The sequence below is a fragment of the Electrophorus electricus genome, chromosome 6, assembly GCF_041902795.1.
Source record: "Electrophorus electricus isolate QZ-2024a chromosome 6, ASM4190279v1, whole genome shotgun sequence".
In the NCBI taxonomy this organism is placed as follows: domain Eukaryota; kingdom Metazoa; phylum Chordata; class Actinopteri; order Gymnotiformes; family Gymnotidae; genus Electrophorus; species Electrophorus electricus.
The window spans coordinates 30696580-30712055 of NC_137502.1; the positions used below are offsets into that span (position 1 = coordinate 30696580).

Genomic DNA, 15476 nt, shown 5'->3' on the forward strand with positions numbered 1-15476 from the left:
AATAGCCTAGTTGCGCCAAAAAGGCTACGGGAGTTGCCATGGTGGTTGGCTGTCCTTGGTTCTCCTGCAGCCCAACCAGCTACTTCTCTTGAGCACATGCCCAATACTCGACACGGATAGTTAGCCAGATAAGCGAAATAGCTGTGACACCTAATGTTATAAGCGAAATAGCTTGCAGCTTTACTGTATGTGTGCGGCCGCCCTGTGACACCTAATGTTATATTTACTAGGAACAGTAAACTATTGACAACAATGCGCGTTTCAGTGCGCAATGGGCGACAACATTAAAAAGCACACAGGTGCATTTTAACACAATAACTCATCTGCAGCACAAACCGATTAATATCCCAGGTAGGCCGTAGTAACAAGCGCGTAAGAATGCAACTCTGTCATGGGTAAGAAGTGCGTTTTTTCCCCACCCGTTTCCATTTGCCCAACCCCCACACAGCACTAGTAACCGCCCTTCTTCATTCCCTTCAACCGAGCATGATAAGACTGTCTACATTTTTTTTCACGTATCTTAACGCTGTGCTACATGGGACTTGTAGTCCATCTTCAACTTGTACGCGCTGCCTTTCGAAACCTTGACAACTACAATTCCCATGCAATATTTCGGCCGCAGACGGTTACGATTCAATCTGAATATGTGGGCGGGGAGCATCCGCCCACAAAAGCCATAGCAGGTTACTAAAGCGCAAATGCAATTGTGCACGAAAAAGTGAACATTTATAATATCTAAAAATGAACGCGGGACACACAACATGAGTAAACTGTGGGAATAACTCCATACGAGACAAACGAGCGGCGATACAAACAGAGCGGAGCAAAAAAAATTGGCGTTCACTTGATATTTAAATGGAAGTGGGTGGGCCCTCGCACAGACAGCGCGTTAACTTGGATTTGGACGCGTTTCGTCGGAGATCCGTTTGTTCTGGACAAACATTTCACGAGTCGGCCTTCGTGAAACGCGCGCACGACGGGTTTTGAAGGTAACGCGGCCAGAGACGCTTCTCCGCTCCCGTTGTTTCACGCGTGCGGCTCCTGGGCGCCGCCCTTGCTGGCGGGTGGGTCTCTCCGCCGGGGCGGTCGGCGGAGCTACGCCACAGCCTGGCAGTAGCCATTCGTGGAAAAAATAGGCCGTCCTTCTCCGGGCTTCTGCCTGCCTCTGCCTCCACAGCGTCCGGCCTTTTTTTTTCCTTTAACAACTCCTCTCCGGTTTTATTAATGCGGGATGAGTGGTAGGTACCCTCCCTCCCATATCGTCTCCACCCCTCTCTCCCCACGCATCGACAACCTGTCACCCCAGTTTTTGGATTGAGAATGGCTTTGTAAGAATCGGTGCCCTTTTATTTATTTGCGCTAATCACTTTTGGTTGTGCAATGCCTGCGAAGGACAGCCCTCCTGTAAGGACTGTTTGCGCCACTTTAGTTAGTTAATTTGGCCAGTTATTTAAGTATCAGTAGCAGGTCACGTTAGGCGAAGTCTTTCTTCTTGCGTTATTCTATTGGCGCGTTGTGTAGTCGTAACGCTTGTCTCCTTAAGACAGACTGCCTGCCTTTCTGACCGAGAAAATGATTTCACTTTTGCAGATCAAAAGAGAGAAGCCATGGCGACAGATGGGGGCAAATCAGGTGGAGGCGAAAGGGGCAGTAAAGGGAAAACGTCTGGATTACAGGTACTTCAGTTAGCTGCCGTTAAAGTTGGCCCCGTAACTTGGCGCCGTCCATAAAGCATTGTACTTCAAACACTTCCTGATTGCATGGTAGCTTAGCTAACTAAGCTAACTAGCAGCCTTACCAAACACTAGCATTCTCTACTTCAATAACCCCTATAAGTCAAGTCAGCTAACTGTCTACTCGATTGTTTATTTGCTTTAAGCCTTGCTGCTTTAATTTTGATAATCGGACAGTTTATTTTTAAATGCATTTACTGGGTAACTAGGTTTTATTGTTTTGAGACATATATAATAACTAATGCATAACAGTTGACGCGCTATGATTACATCATCTTTCTGAATATAACGATGCATAATTGTTTATGTCAGTTCTATCTCAGTTCACCCCTTAGCATTGTTACGACCCAGTTTTAAAACAACGTGCGCATTTCTCTCGCCCCTCTTCGGGAAATGGAGAAATTGTGGTTCACACACCCACCCACTCTTCCTGTGACCCCGCCCACATCTGACACTGACAGCGCTTTCTCTCTCTCTCTCTCTCTCTCATTTCTGTGTGTTTGCGTGTGTGTGCTCTAACAGGACGCGCAGCCATCGCCTCTCGCGCTGCTCGCGGCCACATGCAGTAAAATAGGTGGCGTGGGTGGGGAGGGCCAGACAGGCGCACCGCAGCAGATCCTCATCGACCCCAGCCAGGGCCTGGTGCAGCTGCAGAACGCCCCCCAGCAGCTGGAGCTGCTGCCTGCACAGTTCACGGGGAACGGCTGGCAGCTCATCGCGGCTCCCGCCGTTAACGCTGCGGCCGCCACCAAAGACGGCGTGCAGGTGTCCGGCACGGCTACGGGTGCCAGTGTGGTCTCCGTGGACAGCACGCCCGGGCGAAAGGTCAAATCGGTGGCGGCGAACAGCGCAACCGTCGGGCAGCAGCAGCAGCAGCAACAGTTTCAGATCATCCAGGTTCAGAACATGCCAAACTCGACAGGGGGCATCCAGTATCAGGTGATTCCGCACATACAGACTGCCGACGGTCAGCAGATCCAGATAAACCCGGGCAACCCCGCAGCCTTAAGCGTCCAGCCGGAGCAGATCCAGCTCATTCCAGCTGGGAACAACCAAGCCATCCTGGCCACGCCCCCAAGGGCGGCCTCTGCCAACATCGTCACCCAGAACGTGACGGGTCAGACCATACCGCTGCAGATCCGCCCATCCTTCCCTCTTCAGCTGCAGACCATCCAAGGCACCCAGGCCCCTGTGGTGACTACGCTACCCATAAACATCGGCGGCGTGACCCTAGCCCTGCCTGTCATCAACAACGTGGCCACGGGCGGAGGATCGGTGCAGTTGGTGCAGTCAGGTGACAGTAGTGTCACCAATGGCAGCCAGCTTATAGCGACCACCGTCACAGGCCCAGTGAGCGGTGCAGACTCCACCAGCACGGCGGGGGGCGGGGACTCCACGGGCGCGCCTTCCACCGACGGTCCGTCGTCTTTGGTCGCGGCGGACGTGGAGAAGGACGTGCGCGGGCAGGCGGGCGAAGCGGACGCCCAGGGCGCATCTCAGGCCAACGGCCTGCAGGCGGCGCCTGACCAGCAGCAGCCCACCCAGGTGCAGCAGTTCCACATCGTGGGCCACCCGGTGCTGCAGCAGATCCAGATCCAGCAGTCCCAATCGCAGCAGCAGCCCCAGCTGGTTCAGGGCTCCATCCAGCTCCAGCCGGGCCAGACCCTGCAGCCTGTCCAAGGCAGTGTCCAGCTGCAGGCCTTCCAGAACCCGGCGCAGGTGCTGATCCGGGCGCCTGCGCTCACGCCCACCGGACAGATCAGCTGGCAGACGGTGCAGGTGCAGAATGCCGGCGTGCCCCAGCAGCTCACGCTCGCCCCGGTGGCATCCAATGCCGGCAGCGGCGGCGCGTTCGCGCAGATCGCCCCCATCACTCTAGGGGGCGCCCCCATCACACTCAACACGGCCCAGCTCACCTCCGGCACGGGCGTGCAGACCGTAAACATAACAGGCCTGGGTGCCACCGGTGTGCAGGGAGTGCCACTCACCATCACAGGCGTGCAAGGTAAAACACTGCTAAAATCTTCCTGCTTGAGCTCTGGAATGCTTAGTGAACTCTGTATAAACATTCTTCAGGCTAGTGAAATGCATTAGACTACGCATCGAAAGGAAATGACTTAGTGAGAGGTTTGGTGCATAGTTATACATCAGTATAATTAATAGCAGACTAATACATTTTTCCGCCGTGCTGTTATTAGGAATCACTCCAGAGTTTCACTATTTCTCCCTTTTATTTATTTATAACTACGGATGTGAGCACTAGTATTGTGGAAGGCACTTGGTCCACTGTAGTGTGACTGGGAATGTTGTATTTTATAAAAACCCCTGAGTGGGATACAGTTAGCGGTACATGAAAAGTGCCTTTTACTGACCCTTTTTGACAACGAATTGTGATCAAGATGGCGCTGGCTCTAAGGCTGTAAGCGAGCGTGTGGGTCAGTGTGACCCTCTGAGAGCACTTCAGTCCTGGTCTGCCTCGCCATAGCACGACTAAACTTGTGCTGGGCGGACAGTGAAGTAGGAGGACTGAACTGGCCTTTTAGCCATAATGGAAGTGAATGCTGTCTGTTCCCAAATAGCCTGCCCTGTGTTTGCGCTCTCTTCACTTTCATTACTGACTCCAGTACTGCTTTAAAATTCCGAGGAAGTGTCTTGCTTATGTTCTTTTTGGCCGCGTCAGAAGCGTTCCCAGTCACCTCATGGTCCGTACTCACAAACAGGCCCTCAATGCTTCCTTCTCCCTCCGCAGGTCAACAGCAAGGTCAGGAAGGGGTCAAGGTTCAGCCAGCCCCCGTGACGGTCACGGTGAGCAACCTGACCAATGCGACGCTGAACACAGTTAGCCCCGAGCAGATGGGCCCCGCACAGAGCCCCTCAGAGCAGGAGGGCCAGCCTGGCAAAAGGCTTCGCAGGGTAGCCTGCTCCTGTCCGAACTGCAGGGATGGCGAGGGGAGGTGTGTGACGCAGTGTCCTGGTCCTGTGGGGTGGGGGAGGTGCATTTAGTTTATTTTCTGTGCACTGAAACTGGTTTGGTGGGAAGTTTTGTAATCTTCAAAATTTAGAGTAGCGAGAGTCCTGTTAACAGAAAAGGCTTCCACCCAGAGCGAGAGCATTACTGTGAGGAAGAGGGAGAACTTGTGGAATGTTTAGCTCATATTGTTTTGCTGAGCAATCCTTACTTGTGTTTACACATGGTCATTGAACGTTTGGGCAAAGTGTGACTTTAGGATTCGTGTTTGTCTAATCCATCACACTCCCTCTTGCTTCGTGGTCCCGGTCTGTCGGCACAGGAACAACAGTGACCCATCGAAGAAGAAGCAGCACGTGTGTCACATGGAGGGCTGTGGAAAGGTGTACGGCAAGACGTCCCACCTGAGGGCTCACCTGCGCTGGCACACGGGCGAGAGGCCCTTCGTCTGCAACTGGATCTTCTGCGGGAAGCGCTTCACCAGGAGTGATGAGCTACAGCGGCACCGCCGGACGCACACAGGTACACGCGAGCGTGCGCACACACACACACACACACACGTACACACAGAAACCCAGAGCAACCGTACTGCATTTGCTCACTGTCTATTAAGTCTAAGCTCTTGTTGTTAATCAGGCGAGAAGAGGTTCGAGTGTATGGAATGTTCCAAAAGGTTCATGAGAAGCGACCACCTGTCGAAGCACATCAAAACGCACCAGAAGAAAGGGGGCGCATCGCTGGCCATCCTCACCACGGAGGACATGGAGGACGACGTGGAGGAGGCCCTGGGCTCCCCGAGAATTGTTACCGTGGCGTCGCTCTCCCAGGATTCCAACCCGGCCATGCCCACCACGTCTAACAACCTAGAGGATGAGTTTGAGTAGCCTTGCCTCTGGCTCCCCCTGCAAAAAGCACCATATTATATGTTGGTTTTGTTGTTTTTTTGGGGGGGGGGGGGGGGGGTGCTTTTTTTTTTGCTTTTTTTTTTTTTTCTATAATGAAAATGGACAGCTGTTCGAGCGCAACTGATTTTTCATATGAAAATGTAAAACTATTGAATAATATAATACAAAATCTAAAGAGTCTAAAGAGTATGGAATTACCATTGGTTTTTAAGAGGCATACAATAACTATTGGAAGTGAAATGGAGTATGTCTTATTTACAGTAGCACAAGGGGGGAGGGGGATCTGCTGTTCCCAGTACGAAAATCCACTATGAAGAGTCTTTCTTTAGGATTAAAAAAGAATCTGTTTCTATGCACAAAATTGTATATCTTTCTGTCAGATTGATTATTGATTGATTATACAGTTTATTCCTTGTTGTCAGGGCTGGGGAGGTGGTGCGACGTTGTGTTGGCGTAAGAGTAGGCAAACCTCGGGTCCTATCTCTGAGGTCAGCAGTGGTCTGTGGCAAAGGCACTGGAATGTGGCCTGGGTGTGGACCTGAGCTGTTCGCCATCTAACTGTACCGCGGGAGGACTGGCGTACCGCTCTGACCATCACTCCCCGTGGAGGCACAGAGCCGCTCGGGGTCGCGCCCTTGGGCATGCCACCTTTTTATGCAGAGCTTGAGCGCTGTCAAATTGACCGTATGATCAAACAGTGGGGAAACGGGAAGATGCGTTAAAAGGGTCGTTTTAAAAAATATATATATATAAGCACATATGAAATCTAAAGGTTTATAAAATAATAAAAAAAAAAAACCCAATGCATTCCTATGAAAAACCGGTTGACATTGAAAATAAGATTTCTGTGCGGGGTAAAAAATACAGGGGAAAACAATCTAGCTTTCTAAGACTTGCTACGTTAAATGAAAGCAATACTATAAAGACAATCCTTGTGAAACCATGTTTACATTAGTAAGGGGCAGATTAGATTTCTTTAAGTGATGAAAAACAGCCAGAAAGGTCTTTTGTGTCTCAAAGTCATATGAACTGTACTACAATGCCTTAACACAGACTGCAGTACCACTCTATAATGCGTGAGTGGATTGGGGTGGGGGAGGGTCTCTGACCACATTGTACGAAGAATTTGTGTACAGTTGCACACAGTTGACCACGTCCTTTCTTTTATACAGTAGTGAACACTGTGGCCAGTTAGGACAAGTTGGGTACAGCCTTTTCTCTCCATTTGGTTTTCCTATCTTCTCTTTTTAATCCCTCTTGGAGTTGAGGTTTCTGAGTTTCAGTAAGTATCAAACTTTCTGACTTCTGCGTGTTTCCCACTCATCTCCTAATTCCTTCTCCCTTTTCCGCTCAGTCCCAGTCCCTCCTCCTTCCCCCACAAAAACTTCAACTCCCATGCTCCCCTGCCCTTGTGCAGAGCTGGGGCCACTTGCTTCTTCCTTTGCGGTGGTGGAGTTTTGGTCCACATAGCTCAGTTTGGTGTTCTGAGTGTATTGGTTGCATTTTCTTTTATTTGTGGAGATTTTGTGAATGTTTGTTTGTTTTTCAACTTCCTCTGTTTCTTTTTTTAAAAAATCCCTCTACCCCTTCTCAGCTCTTTCTGTTAACAGACTGTACATCGCTAATTTATTATTTATCCTTATTTCAATATTTTGCCTTTTCAGACTGCTGATGTGTATTGTACGCTGTCGAGCCCGAGATTATGTGCAGCATGATTTCTTTCTGCTATAGTAATTATTTCTACTTGTGCTCCTTTTATAAGTATAACCATAGCTTTTTTATTTATATGAATTTTTTTCTCACACATAACATGTTTCAGAAGAAAGAAAAATAAGTAAAAAAAAAAATTTAAATGAATGGTTGATACCAAACAATTTAGATGTTTTTGGTAATATTTTGTGTGACAACCAATTTTTCTTTGATATTTTCTAGTGACATCTCATTTGTAAATCTTTTTCTAAAAATGTTTGTTTGTCTTCATGACATTTGATAATGTTTTTTTCTGCCAGGTTAGCCTTAAAGGCTGCAGTTTATTGATATTTTTAAGATAACTTTGTACAAACGTGTTATGTTAATGGGTAAAAAAAAAAAATTGGAAAAAAAAGAAAAAAATCTTTGCCTGCATAACACTTGAAATTAAAAGTGAATAAACCTGTCTTAAATATAATATGCATGTACATATCACCTTATTTGTTACTTCATCCCTCTTCTTACTGTGCCACAAATGACCGTTTAACATGTCTGCAGCTCTGACCTCATGTCAAATCTTGGTGGCCCACTAGCTTTGATAAGTCTGATTAAAGAGTAGACTTTGACCTTGAGCTACCCATTGCAAACTCGGGCATGGACCAGTGTTTGTTTAGTTTTACAAAATATTTTACTTTGTGTAAGCTTAATTTTAAGTCCTAAACCTAAATCTTTCCACTTATCCTAAGCTGTGCTATAAACTCAACTGCAGTGACACTCCCAATAAGCATTTAGTTGGCACTGCAACAGCGCCATCATCTGGTAGGTTTGTTTGTTTTACAGGCTAAAGAACATGTTTGCCCAGTTTAAAAGAACAGGAACAATTTGTTTAGTGTCATTTGTTTGTTATACACTGTGTACTAACAGTTGGATGTCAACAGACTGACGCAAACCTGTAGACAAACTCAATTCTGATTTGAAATTTGTTTTACAGATTCCAGACATCATTGACCGCACCACTACCCAAGCTTCGTAAATATACGATTATTTAGACATGGGAATCACAGGATTGGTTACCGTGCCTTCATAAGGGTATAGTGCCAGACGCCTGCACGGGATAATCACAGAAGAGACGTGACGAGCAGCTCTCCTCTGAAGAGATTGATCCATGTAGAGAGGAAGGACTGGGTGTGTGAGGCTTTTGTTTTCTCAGTTTGATTGATGGCTCCAAAACCATAACATTCCACTGACAGGAAGAATCCATCTAAGCAACAGCTTGTGTATCAGAAGATTGAAAGTTTAAAAAAAAAAAAAAAAAAAAAAATGTTTCTAAGTCTCCTTTCATCTGACACTTCTCACTCATTTTCTGTGGGTATAATTTACACCCTCAGACCCTTTATGGAGACTGCTTAATTAATATGGGCTGCTTATGATGCAAAACACAAACTAGTAAGAGAGTTACTAAAATGTGAGAGGGAAATACTCTGTGCTTCACTAGAACTTCAGGTCCTTGAAATAAGTATTACATGAAGAAAGACCAAACACTTCATAAACGAAAACACAACTCAGTTAACTCTTACAGTGGCATTTATACTCAAACAGCTACATAACTATTCTATTTGGATTTAACCACAAAAACAAATAAAGTCCAAATAAGTGCAGGACGCTGCAGAATAGCAAGAATACCATGACGGAGACTGCTTATGGAGGCGGCGGGGTGGAGGTTTGGACAAACGGCAGTGTTTCTTCTGACAGCACCAGTGTAGAGACTCAGCCTTAATACACAGAACTGAGTAAGAAGACAGAGGAAGTCCTCACAAACAGCTGGCTAGAGCTGGCACCACTTCACACCTTTGAGAGCATCACTCCTTCACCGCTGACCTCCCATGACATGTGACCAGATAGGTGGAGAAATGTGGAATTGGCACAGACAGACTCCACACACATGTGCTTTAGCTGAAGATGTAAAGTTTGCACAAGAACGAGGATGAATTGCCCTTTTGCCTTGGGAGCCCTGCAGGTTTTCTTCTTCATTCAGGGGCAGAGCCCTTGCTTGTTGGCTCCAGCTTCCTTGTCAGGCGGTTAAGCCCCTTCTCGCTAATGCTGCTCTGACAAGGGCCACCAACGGAAATGCATCGCATTTATAAAAGTTAAATCAGCACATCAGGTCATTAAGTGCAGTCCAACGGTTGCTAATTTTCCTAAGATGATTTTTAAAAAGGCATCAAAAAAAGATTTTAAGAATGAGCAAGACAAATCAAGGCCATTTATTACAAGTAAAATTTAGATTTTACATTAATTACAAATAAAATTTCTTTTTTTTTAGTTTTAATCTTTTTCAAAGATTAAACATAGGTTAAATATATTTTCCTTGTCAAATACTTGGAAAATACAGTTAAAATGAGTCACCCGAGTTCAGACAATGAACGACCTTTTCTGTTTACTGTAAACTCTAAAGTCAAAGTTTTACTTGTAGAAGTTCTGCATTACTATTTGAAAATGTAGCATACTCACTGTTTAGTCTTAGTTTAGTAATGGACCAAAAAATAACAGACTATCACCTTTTTTCTTTTCTGTAATTCAAATTTGTCATCAAATGAGCTATTTCTACATAACTGCCTTTGTACCTCACAAATGATTTGTCTTAAAAAAAATTTAAAAAAATAAAATAAAAAAAGCGCTGAAGTATACGATTGAACTGCACTTTAAACTTGAGCAGCAGCTGTGGCTTTTACGTGCCAGAGTAAAGAGCCAAAATGTTTTAACAAAACCGTTTGCATTAGTGCATATAGACAAGTCTCACTTCCAAATACAAGTTGGGTCACAATTCTGTTGTAAAAATTCAAGCCTCAAAGGAGGGGAAAAAAAAACAACAAACAAACAAAAAACCCACACAACATAAATGCTAAAATGTAAAACTGGTAAAAGCTCTTTCAATAGATTTCTTTTTTTTTTTTAATAAAACAAGTTGAGAAAGTCTATTAATCTATCATTTACACTTCAGCATGTGTGGCACTTTTAAATGTTTGTCAACCGTATGGTGCAGGGAGCTCTAAGAAAGTAATCTACGTAAACGGGTACAGTTGCATTTAACACTTTAAATCGTTGATTAAGAGGATTAAACGATTTTACCTAACCACGTACTCAACTAAATACTCTCTTAAAAATCTGCGGCGTGAGAAGGTTTGACCACATGATGACAGCAGGATGTAACAGAAGAAGTTGCACTGCTGTCCATCTTTACCTGGTCAGGCTTAAGGATACGGCCCACGGAATCAACAAGCCTGCCACTCAACATCCCGAGTCTGAGCGTCACGACAGGCCGCCAAACAAAACGCCTGCGATCATCGCACCCACACTAGTCCCGTTTCACTCGGGGTTCTCCTGTAGGCTGCAGAAGGCAGAAATACAATAACAAGCGTTACTGTCAATTATGCCCAAAATGCACTTTAATATCTATTATCTATGCATCACGCAGAGCAATACGGGCGCAGACATTTCGTTAATGGCGCGTGATGATTGGCTGCTTCTCTCTCTGCATCTCAACAACATCTTGTTTGATGTAAAAAAGGCGAACGCCCAAAGGAAAGCAATATGCTTTTATGGTTCTTCTTAACTAACTTAATTCCTATTAGTAACGAAAGGAGTAAAGTTAAACAAACGAGTTAATTAGTAATAATAAAGCCAAAATCACTAATATGAACGAAACCCACACACCTCTCTAGGTACTCTTTCACGCTATCATAGCCGTAGTACTTGGCCAAGTGGGTAATGGCCCCCGTAGCGCAGCGGCCGTCTCGCTTCCGGCACAGGCTACAGTTACACACGCCTCGACAGATTGGACACTTCCACGTCTACATGCACAGACACAGCAAATCATTAGATAGCAAATCATACCCTTCATACCCCACCCCTCCCCCCGACACACACAAAAGGGGAAACCTAATCTCACAGGGTCCAGCAGGGCAGTGCGAACATCCTCGCCGTAGCGATTGCGAAGGCAGGGCCCACAGAACTGCCCTTTGAGCCCCTGGCAGTAGACACTCCTGCACTCTGTCTTGGTGTCCAAAGTTTTCTGTCTGCACTGGTGGCACGTGCTGCCCTGAGGAACATGTTATTTAAAGAACACTTTTTAATATATAGTTCAGTTCTTTTCACTCTATCACAATGTGTAAATACTTCACATATGAATAAAATGTGAAATCAGTATTAGATCTATTCAAATAGAAATTTGTTCATCTACTGTTTATCACTAACAATAGAAATGTTTTAACTAATTTTTAAAACAATTTTTAAACTTATACTCTGCTATATTGAGATTAAGCTTTTTTTCTACATTCAGGGCACTTGTAACACAGTGCAGGGCAGCTCCTGCAGCCCTGACTCCAGAACTCACATTATCTTTATCAAGAATCTTGTCTTTGGCGCGGTCGGCCACGTTGTCCAGCTCTTCCTCTGTAATGTCTTCAGGCATTCGCACGTTCATGCGCTTTCTGGTTTTCCTGTGTCTGTACCTGCCCTCACTTTGTCTGCTCTTGTCCACCTGTGCAAATTAGATTAAAGAACCAAAGATGACTAAAAAGTGAAGTACATGGCCAGCCCTATTTTTTTCAACTCTGGAATAACCAAACTAACTAAAAAAACATATATAAAATAAACTTCCAATTGATTCCTAAAAACTCCACCACCACCACATCAGATACTCAGGGGCAGTCATGGAGAAAAACAAACAAAACCAACCCACATTAGGCCGAAGCCTTGAAGCATGTCCCTATAAAACCACTTCTGCTGTAAGACTTTATCTGCAACCAGGGAACTTTTAAAGAACCTGCAAACCAGGCAGCGTTCGTGAAGGCACTCTGTGTATGTGCTGTTCACCTCCATCAGCTTTTTGAGGTCTACTTCAATGTTCCTCCCTTTGGGCTTAGAGGAGGTGACTGGCTCCTCTTCCCGCCCAAAATGCTCCGGGGGGCGGGCCTTGCGGCTGGGGTTCCGCCTCTCGCTCTGTGACATGGGCTTTTGCATGGTGTTTGCCTTCCTCTTCTTCTGTTGTGAAAGTATGATTATTAGAGTCATGGACAATAATAAAAGCTTCAGAAATGGGTTAATGTACAGTTAGCATACGTACATGGTACGCCAAACGGAGTCAGTCATGAATCAGTTTAAACTCCTGCTAATTGAGCAGTGTCCAGTTACTTGAACATTAAGCGGAGCTACTATTCCAAAGTCTGTTTTTTCCCCCCCAAAGAAGAACCATGACATTCTTCTACAATTCAATCCAGTATTTTTCTGGATTGTTGAGCAATATTGTTGAGCAATATTTTGCAATTATCAACTATACTGCCCATGTTTTCCAAGACACACTACAATATGCATGATTCTTGTTTGTTTCAGTACAAAGTAGCAGCATACAAAATGTAAGCTTTCTACCAAAATAAAGCCATTCAGTACACATACTTGTGGCATTACTTCTTCAAAACAAGCCAACAGGCAACCAAGGCCCAAATCATAAATGGAAGGATCAATCTTGAAGCAAAGCTTTGTGGTTTTGCAGCTTTATAATAATGATTCCTTCCCTCCAGGGTACCGCCAGTCGGTCAGAATGAGTTGGGAGACAAAGGACAAGCAGAAGATATCACTTACTGTGGGCGTGGCCTTTGAGGACAACTCAGGTGAGGAGTTCAGGTCTGCAAATAGCTTTGCGAGCTACACACACACACACACACACCTTTAGTAACACCTTCAATGTTTTGGGGATATTAATTTCACTATATACGTCAGGAAATTATATACCATAGCTTTGTTCTCCTGGATGTTTTTAGCTCTTTTGTTCAGTATTTGTATCTCTGCCTCAGTTAGCTCACTCCCTTCCTCTGACTCATCACTACACACTCCAGAGCTTTTCTGGGTTCTTCCCATTTTCAAGTCCACAGGTGGGTCTGCCTGGCTTCCTCTCCTCTTTCTGGGTCTCCCCGTCGTGGGCTGACTTCTGACTGGAGCAACCCTCAACTTGGCCACCTCTGAGGATTTCTTTGCAATGTGCCTTTGATGGGCGGAGCTTGCTCTAATAGGAAACCGGAACGCAACGCACAATCCCGAACTCTGCCTCCTTTGTGAGGTCGGGTTGTCGCCATCGTCGTTGGAGTAGAACCCAATGTCATCACTGTCTTCTTCAGACTCCAAAACCTACCAGTGCACAAGGAGATTTAATTACAAGGCACAGTACAAAATATGCATTTCAAAAGCAAAAGAAGAAGAATTCTGCTCGTCACTTACCATAGGACTCATCCAGGTGCCGTGTAGAGAGCTGTCTGTCTTACTAAAGCCTTCAAACTCTCCTTCACTGTCTGAGTCCATGAAGATATGAGCCAACTCATCTGTAATAAATTTAGACCTAAAGCGGAGAACCTAGAACAAAGAGACATTGTTATTATACAACCCAAACAATGGCAGTCTGATGTATTTCTTAGCACTCAAACACGTGCTCTATTTACGTATCACTGGTTTAATGTTGTTTTTAAAAGGGGTGCAACAAACAAACAAAAAGATCCTCTCACAGGCTTCCAGGAGGTCCTTGAGTGGAGGCTGTCTCGGCTCTCCTCTGAGAAGCCCTCTGGTGAATCCACTCCAAAGCCAAGAAACTCTTCATTATCACTGGGACATTCAAATATATCCGCCAGGGCTTTCTGAAAATGTGACAATAGTTATACCTGACCAATGCCTAAACAAGGTTCTGCTTCAGCTCCATTTCACACACTTCAACTAAAAGACTCATTAAAAAAAACAATACTTGCAGCAATACTCTTATTTTATTCGGATGCCATCCTTCTACCCTTATATACCCTATTTTAACAATGGGGACCAAACCTGCATATGACAAAGTGGAAAAAAACGTCACGCCCTACTTTGTTTAAAATGAAAATCTGAAAACCAGTAAGTCAATAAACATTTTTTAAAACGATACTTATTTCACTGTATGGGCTAAAACTCAGCAATGGGAACGCAAACGGAAAACGGGCTGTTGTACTCCATCTCAGCAATCTGTCAACTAGTACAGACCAAACCCTAATTGAACACATGCAAAGGATCCGTTAACGTTAAGAAACAAGGTTTCTATGCAACACAGCCACACTGTACAATACAACTACAAAAGTAAAGTTGTATAAAGTTGGCTCTATGGCCCATTAACAGACCTAATCTTAAAATTTATTTGGAAAATACTTGTTGGGTTAAAAATAGCTGGTTGTGCAATTACAAGGCAGCTAGGTTGGATAGGATAGCTAACATAACAAACCAGTCAGTTTACTTTCTATAAATTTAGCTAGCGTTAGTTAGCTAACTAGCTAACGCTACTGACTTTATCTTGTCTGGTTAACACTTGCTCAGACTTTGCGCGTGGGTGAGTAAGCTTTACAACTAAAAAAACTATTTAAAAATGTTTATTTAAATGTATCTAGGTTATGCAAGATTGGGATACCTGCCTATCAAACAGGCCACGCTGTTTAACGTAATTTGCATTGAAAACACTCAAAAGATCACATATTTAGCCTGACTAGCATGCTACAAAAGCACTTAATCTTTATTTATTTTTTTCTTACCTCCATTGATGTGGACATGTTGTCTTAAAGAATAAAAATATAAAGAAAAATAAAAAACGAATTTCTGTATACCTGAATACAGGTAACCCAAATTTCTAAGACGCTGAAGTAGATAGACAACTATATTAAAAGCCCAACATAACAACAATGAATAGCTTAGTTTAAAAATCAACACGAGCACATGTTCTTGTTGTAAAAAAAAGTATGGGTGAGTGTACGGTCATGGACTCATGGAGCTGCTGGAGGAATATTGATCCAAATTACTACATACATTACCTCCACAAATACGAAGCAAAAAATAAAAGCTAAGGGCGAAACATTTATTTTTACAACAATATAAAGCAGAGTTTCAAACACTCAAATAAACTCCGACCCCTTCATATGGTAATATTCAACATGGAACAGTCCACGGCTTACTCCTTTGTAGTTTCGCGGGAAATATTACACGCGGACCGGATATCCTCTATACATAGGATATCTTGCGTCCTTCGTATAGAAATGAAGCGTCCTGCGCCTGAGCATCCTTTCTTGTTTATCATATGGTAGCTATTTACTAAATTGTGTGTGTACCGCACATTTAGACAGT

At 44.6% G+C, this 15476-nt stretch overlaps 3 protein-coding genes across 9 annotated transcripts in view; 2 read left to right on the forward strand and 1 right to left on the reverse strand.

The window, feature by feature from the left end:
- The first annotated feature begins 693 nt into the window (after positions 1-693).
- On the forward strand, positions 694-7773 carry sp4 (sp4 transcription factor). 4 transcript variants are annotated; one of them, XM_027001403.3, is made up of 6 exons: positions 694-1238; positions 1591-1676; positions 2256-3738; positions 4483-4687; positions 5024-5223; positions 5338-7773. In XM_027001403.3, the coding sequence occupies exons 1-6, from the start codon at positions 1232-1234 to the stop codon at positions 5583-5585; spliced, it is 2229 nt and encodes a 742-aa protein (XP_026857204.2). In that variant the 5' UTR covers positions 694-1231; the 3' UTR covers positions 5586-7773. The 4 variants fall into 4 exon arrangements, with proteins under 4 accessions (XP_026857204.2, XP_035381117.1, XP_035381118.1 ...); XM_035525224.2 differs by having other exon boundaries at positions 694-989; XM_035525225.2 differs by lacking the exon at positions 694-1238 and adding an exon at positions 1247-1328.
- Positions 7774-9536: 1763 nt separating this feature from the next.
- On the reverse strand, positions 9537-15040 carry cdca7b (cell division cycle associated 7b). 3 transcript variants are annotated; one of them, XM_081716404.1, is made up of 10 exons: positions 14891-15039; positions 13850-13978; positions 13569-13700; positions 13086-13478; positions 12936-12998; positions 12171-12335; positions 11689-11835; positions 11245-11394; positions 11010-11146; positions 9537-10683 (listed from the first exon to the last, which is right to left on the reverse strand). In XM_081716404.1, the coding sequence occupies exons 1-10, from the start codon at positions 14906-14908 to the stop codon at positions 10662-10664; spliced, it is 1356 nt and encodes a 451-aa protein (XP_081572530.1). In that variant the 5' UTR covers positions 14909-15039; the 3' UTR covers positions 9537-10661. The 3 variants fall into 3 exon arrangements, with proteins under 3 accessions (XP_081572530.1, XP_026857216.2, XP_081572531.1); XM_027001415.3 differs by having other exon boundaries at positions 12171-12338; XM_081716405.1 differs by lacking the exon at positions 11010-11146 and having other exon boundaries at positions 12171-12338; positions 14891-15040.
- Positions 15041-15379: 339 nt separating this feature from the next.
- si:ch73-345f18.3 (uncharacterized) overlaps positions 15380-15476 on the forward strand; it is a 9100-nt gene continuing 9003 nt past the window's right edge. The window contains exon 1 of one of the 2 annotated variants that reach the window (XM_081715199.1): positions 15380-15476. This exon is cut by the window's right edge and continues 401 nt beyond it. The gene's annotated coding sequence lies outside the window, so the exon portion shown is untranslated. The other variant, XM_027001412.3, reaches the window with a different exon arrangement.

What these genes read in the sequence shown, in the direction of transcription:
- cdca7b (XM_027001415.3), bottom strand. An exon ending in GCACCTGGATGAGTCCTATG is followed by an intron (nt 13,479 to 13,568) that starts GTAAGTGACGAG and finishes GTGCACTGGTAG; the next exon opens with GTTTTGGAGTCTGAAGAAGA. An exon ending in GCACTGCCCTGCTGGACCCT is followed by an intron (nt 11,147 to 11,244) that starts GTGAGATTAGGT and finishes CTGTGCATGTAG; the next exon opens with ACGTGGAAGTGTCCAATCTG.
- sp4 (XM_027001403.3), top strand. An exon ending in GGAAAACGTCTGGATTACAG is followed by an intron (nt 1,677 to 2,255) that starts GTACTTCAGTTA and finishes GTGCTCTAACAG; the next exon opens with GACGCGCAGCCATCGCCTCT. An exon ending in CACCATCACAGGCGTGCAAG is followed by an intron (nt 3,739 to 4,482) that starts GTAAAACACTGC and finishes CTCCCTCCGCAG; the next exon opens with GTCAACAGCAAGGTCAGGAA.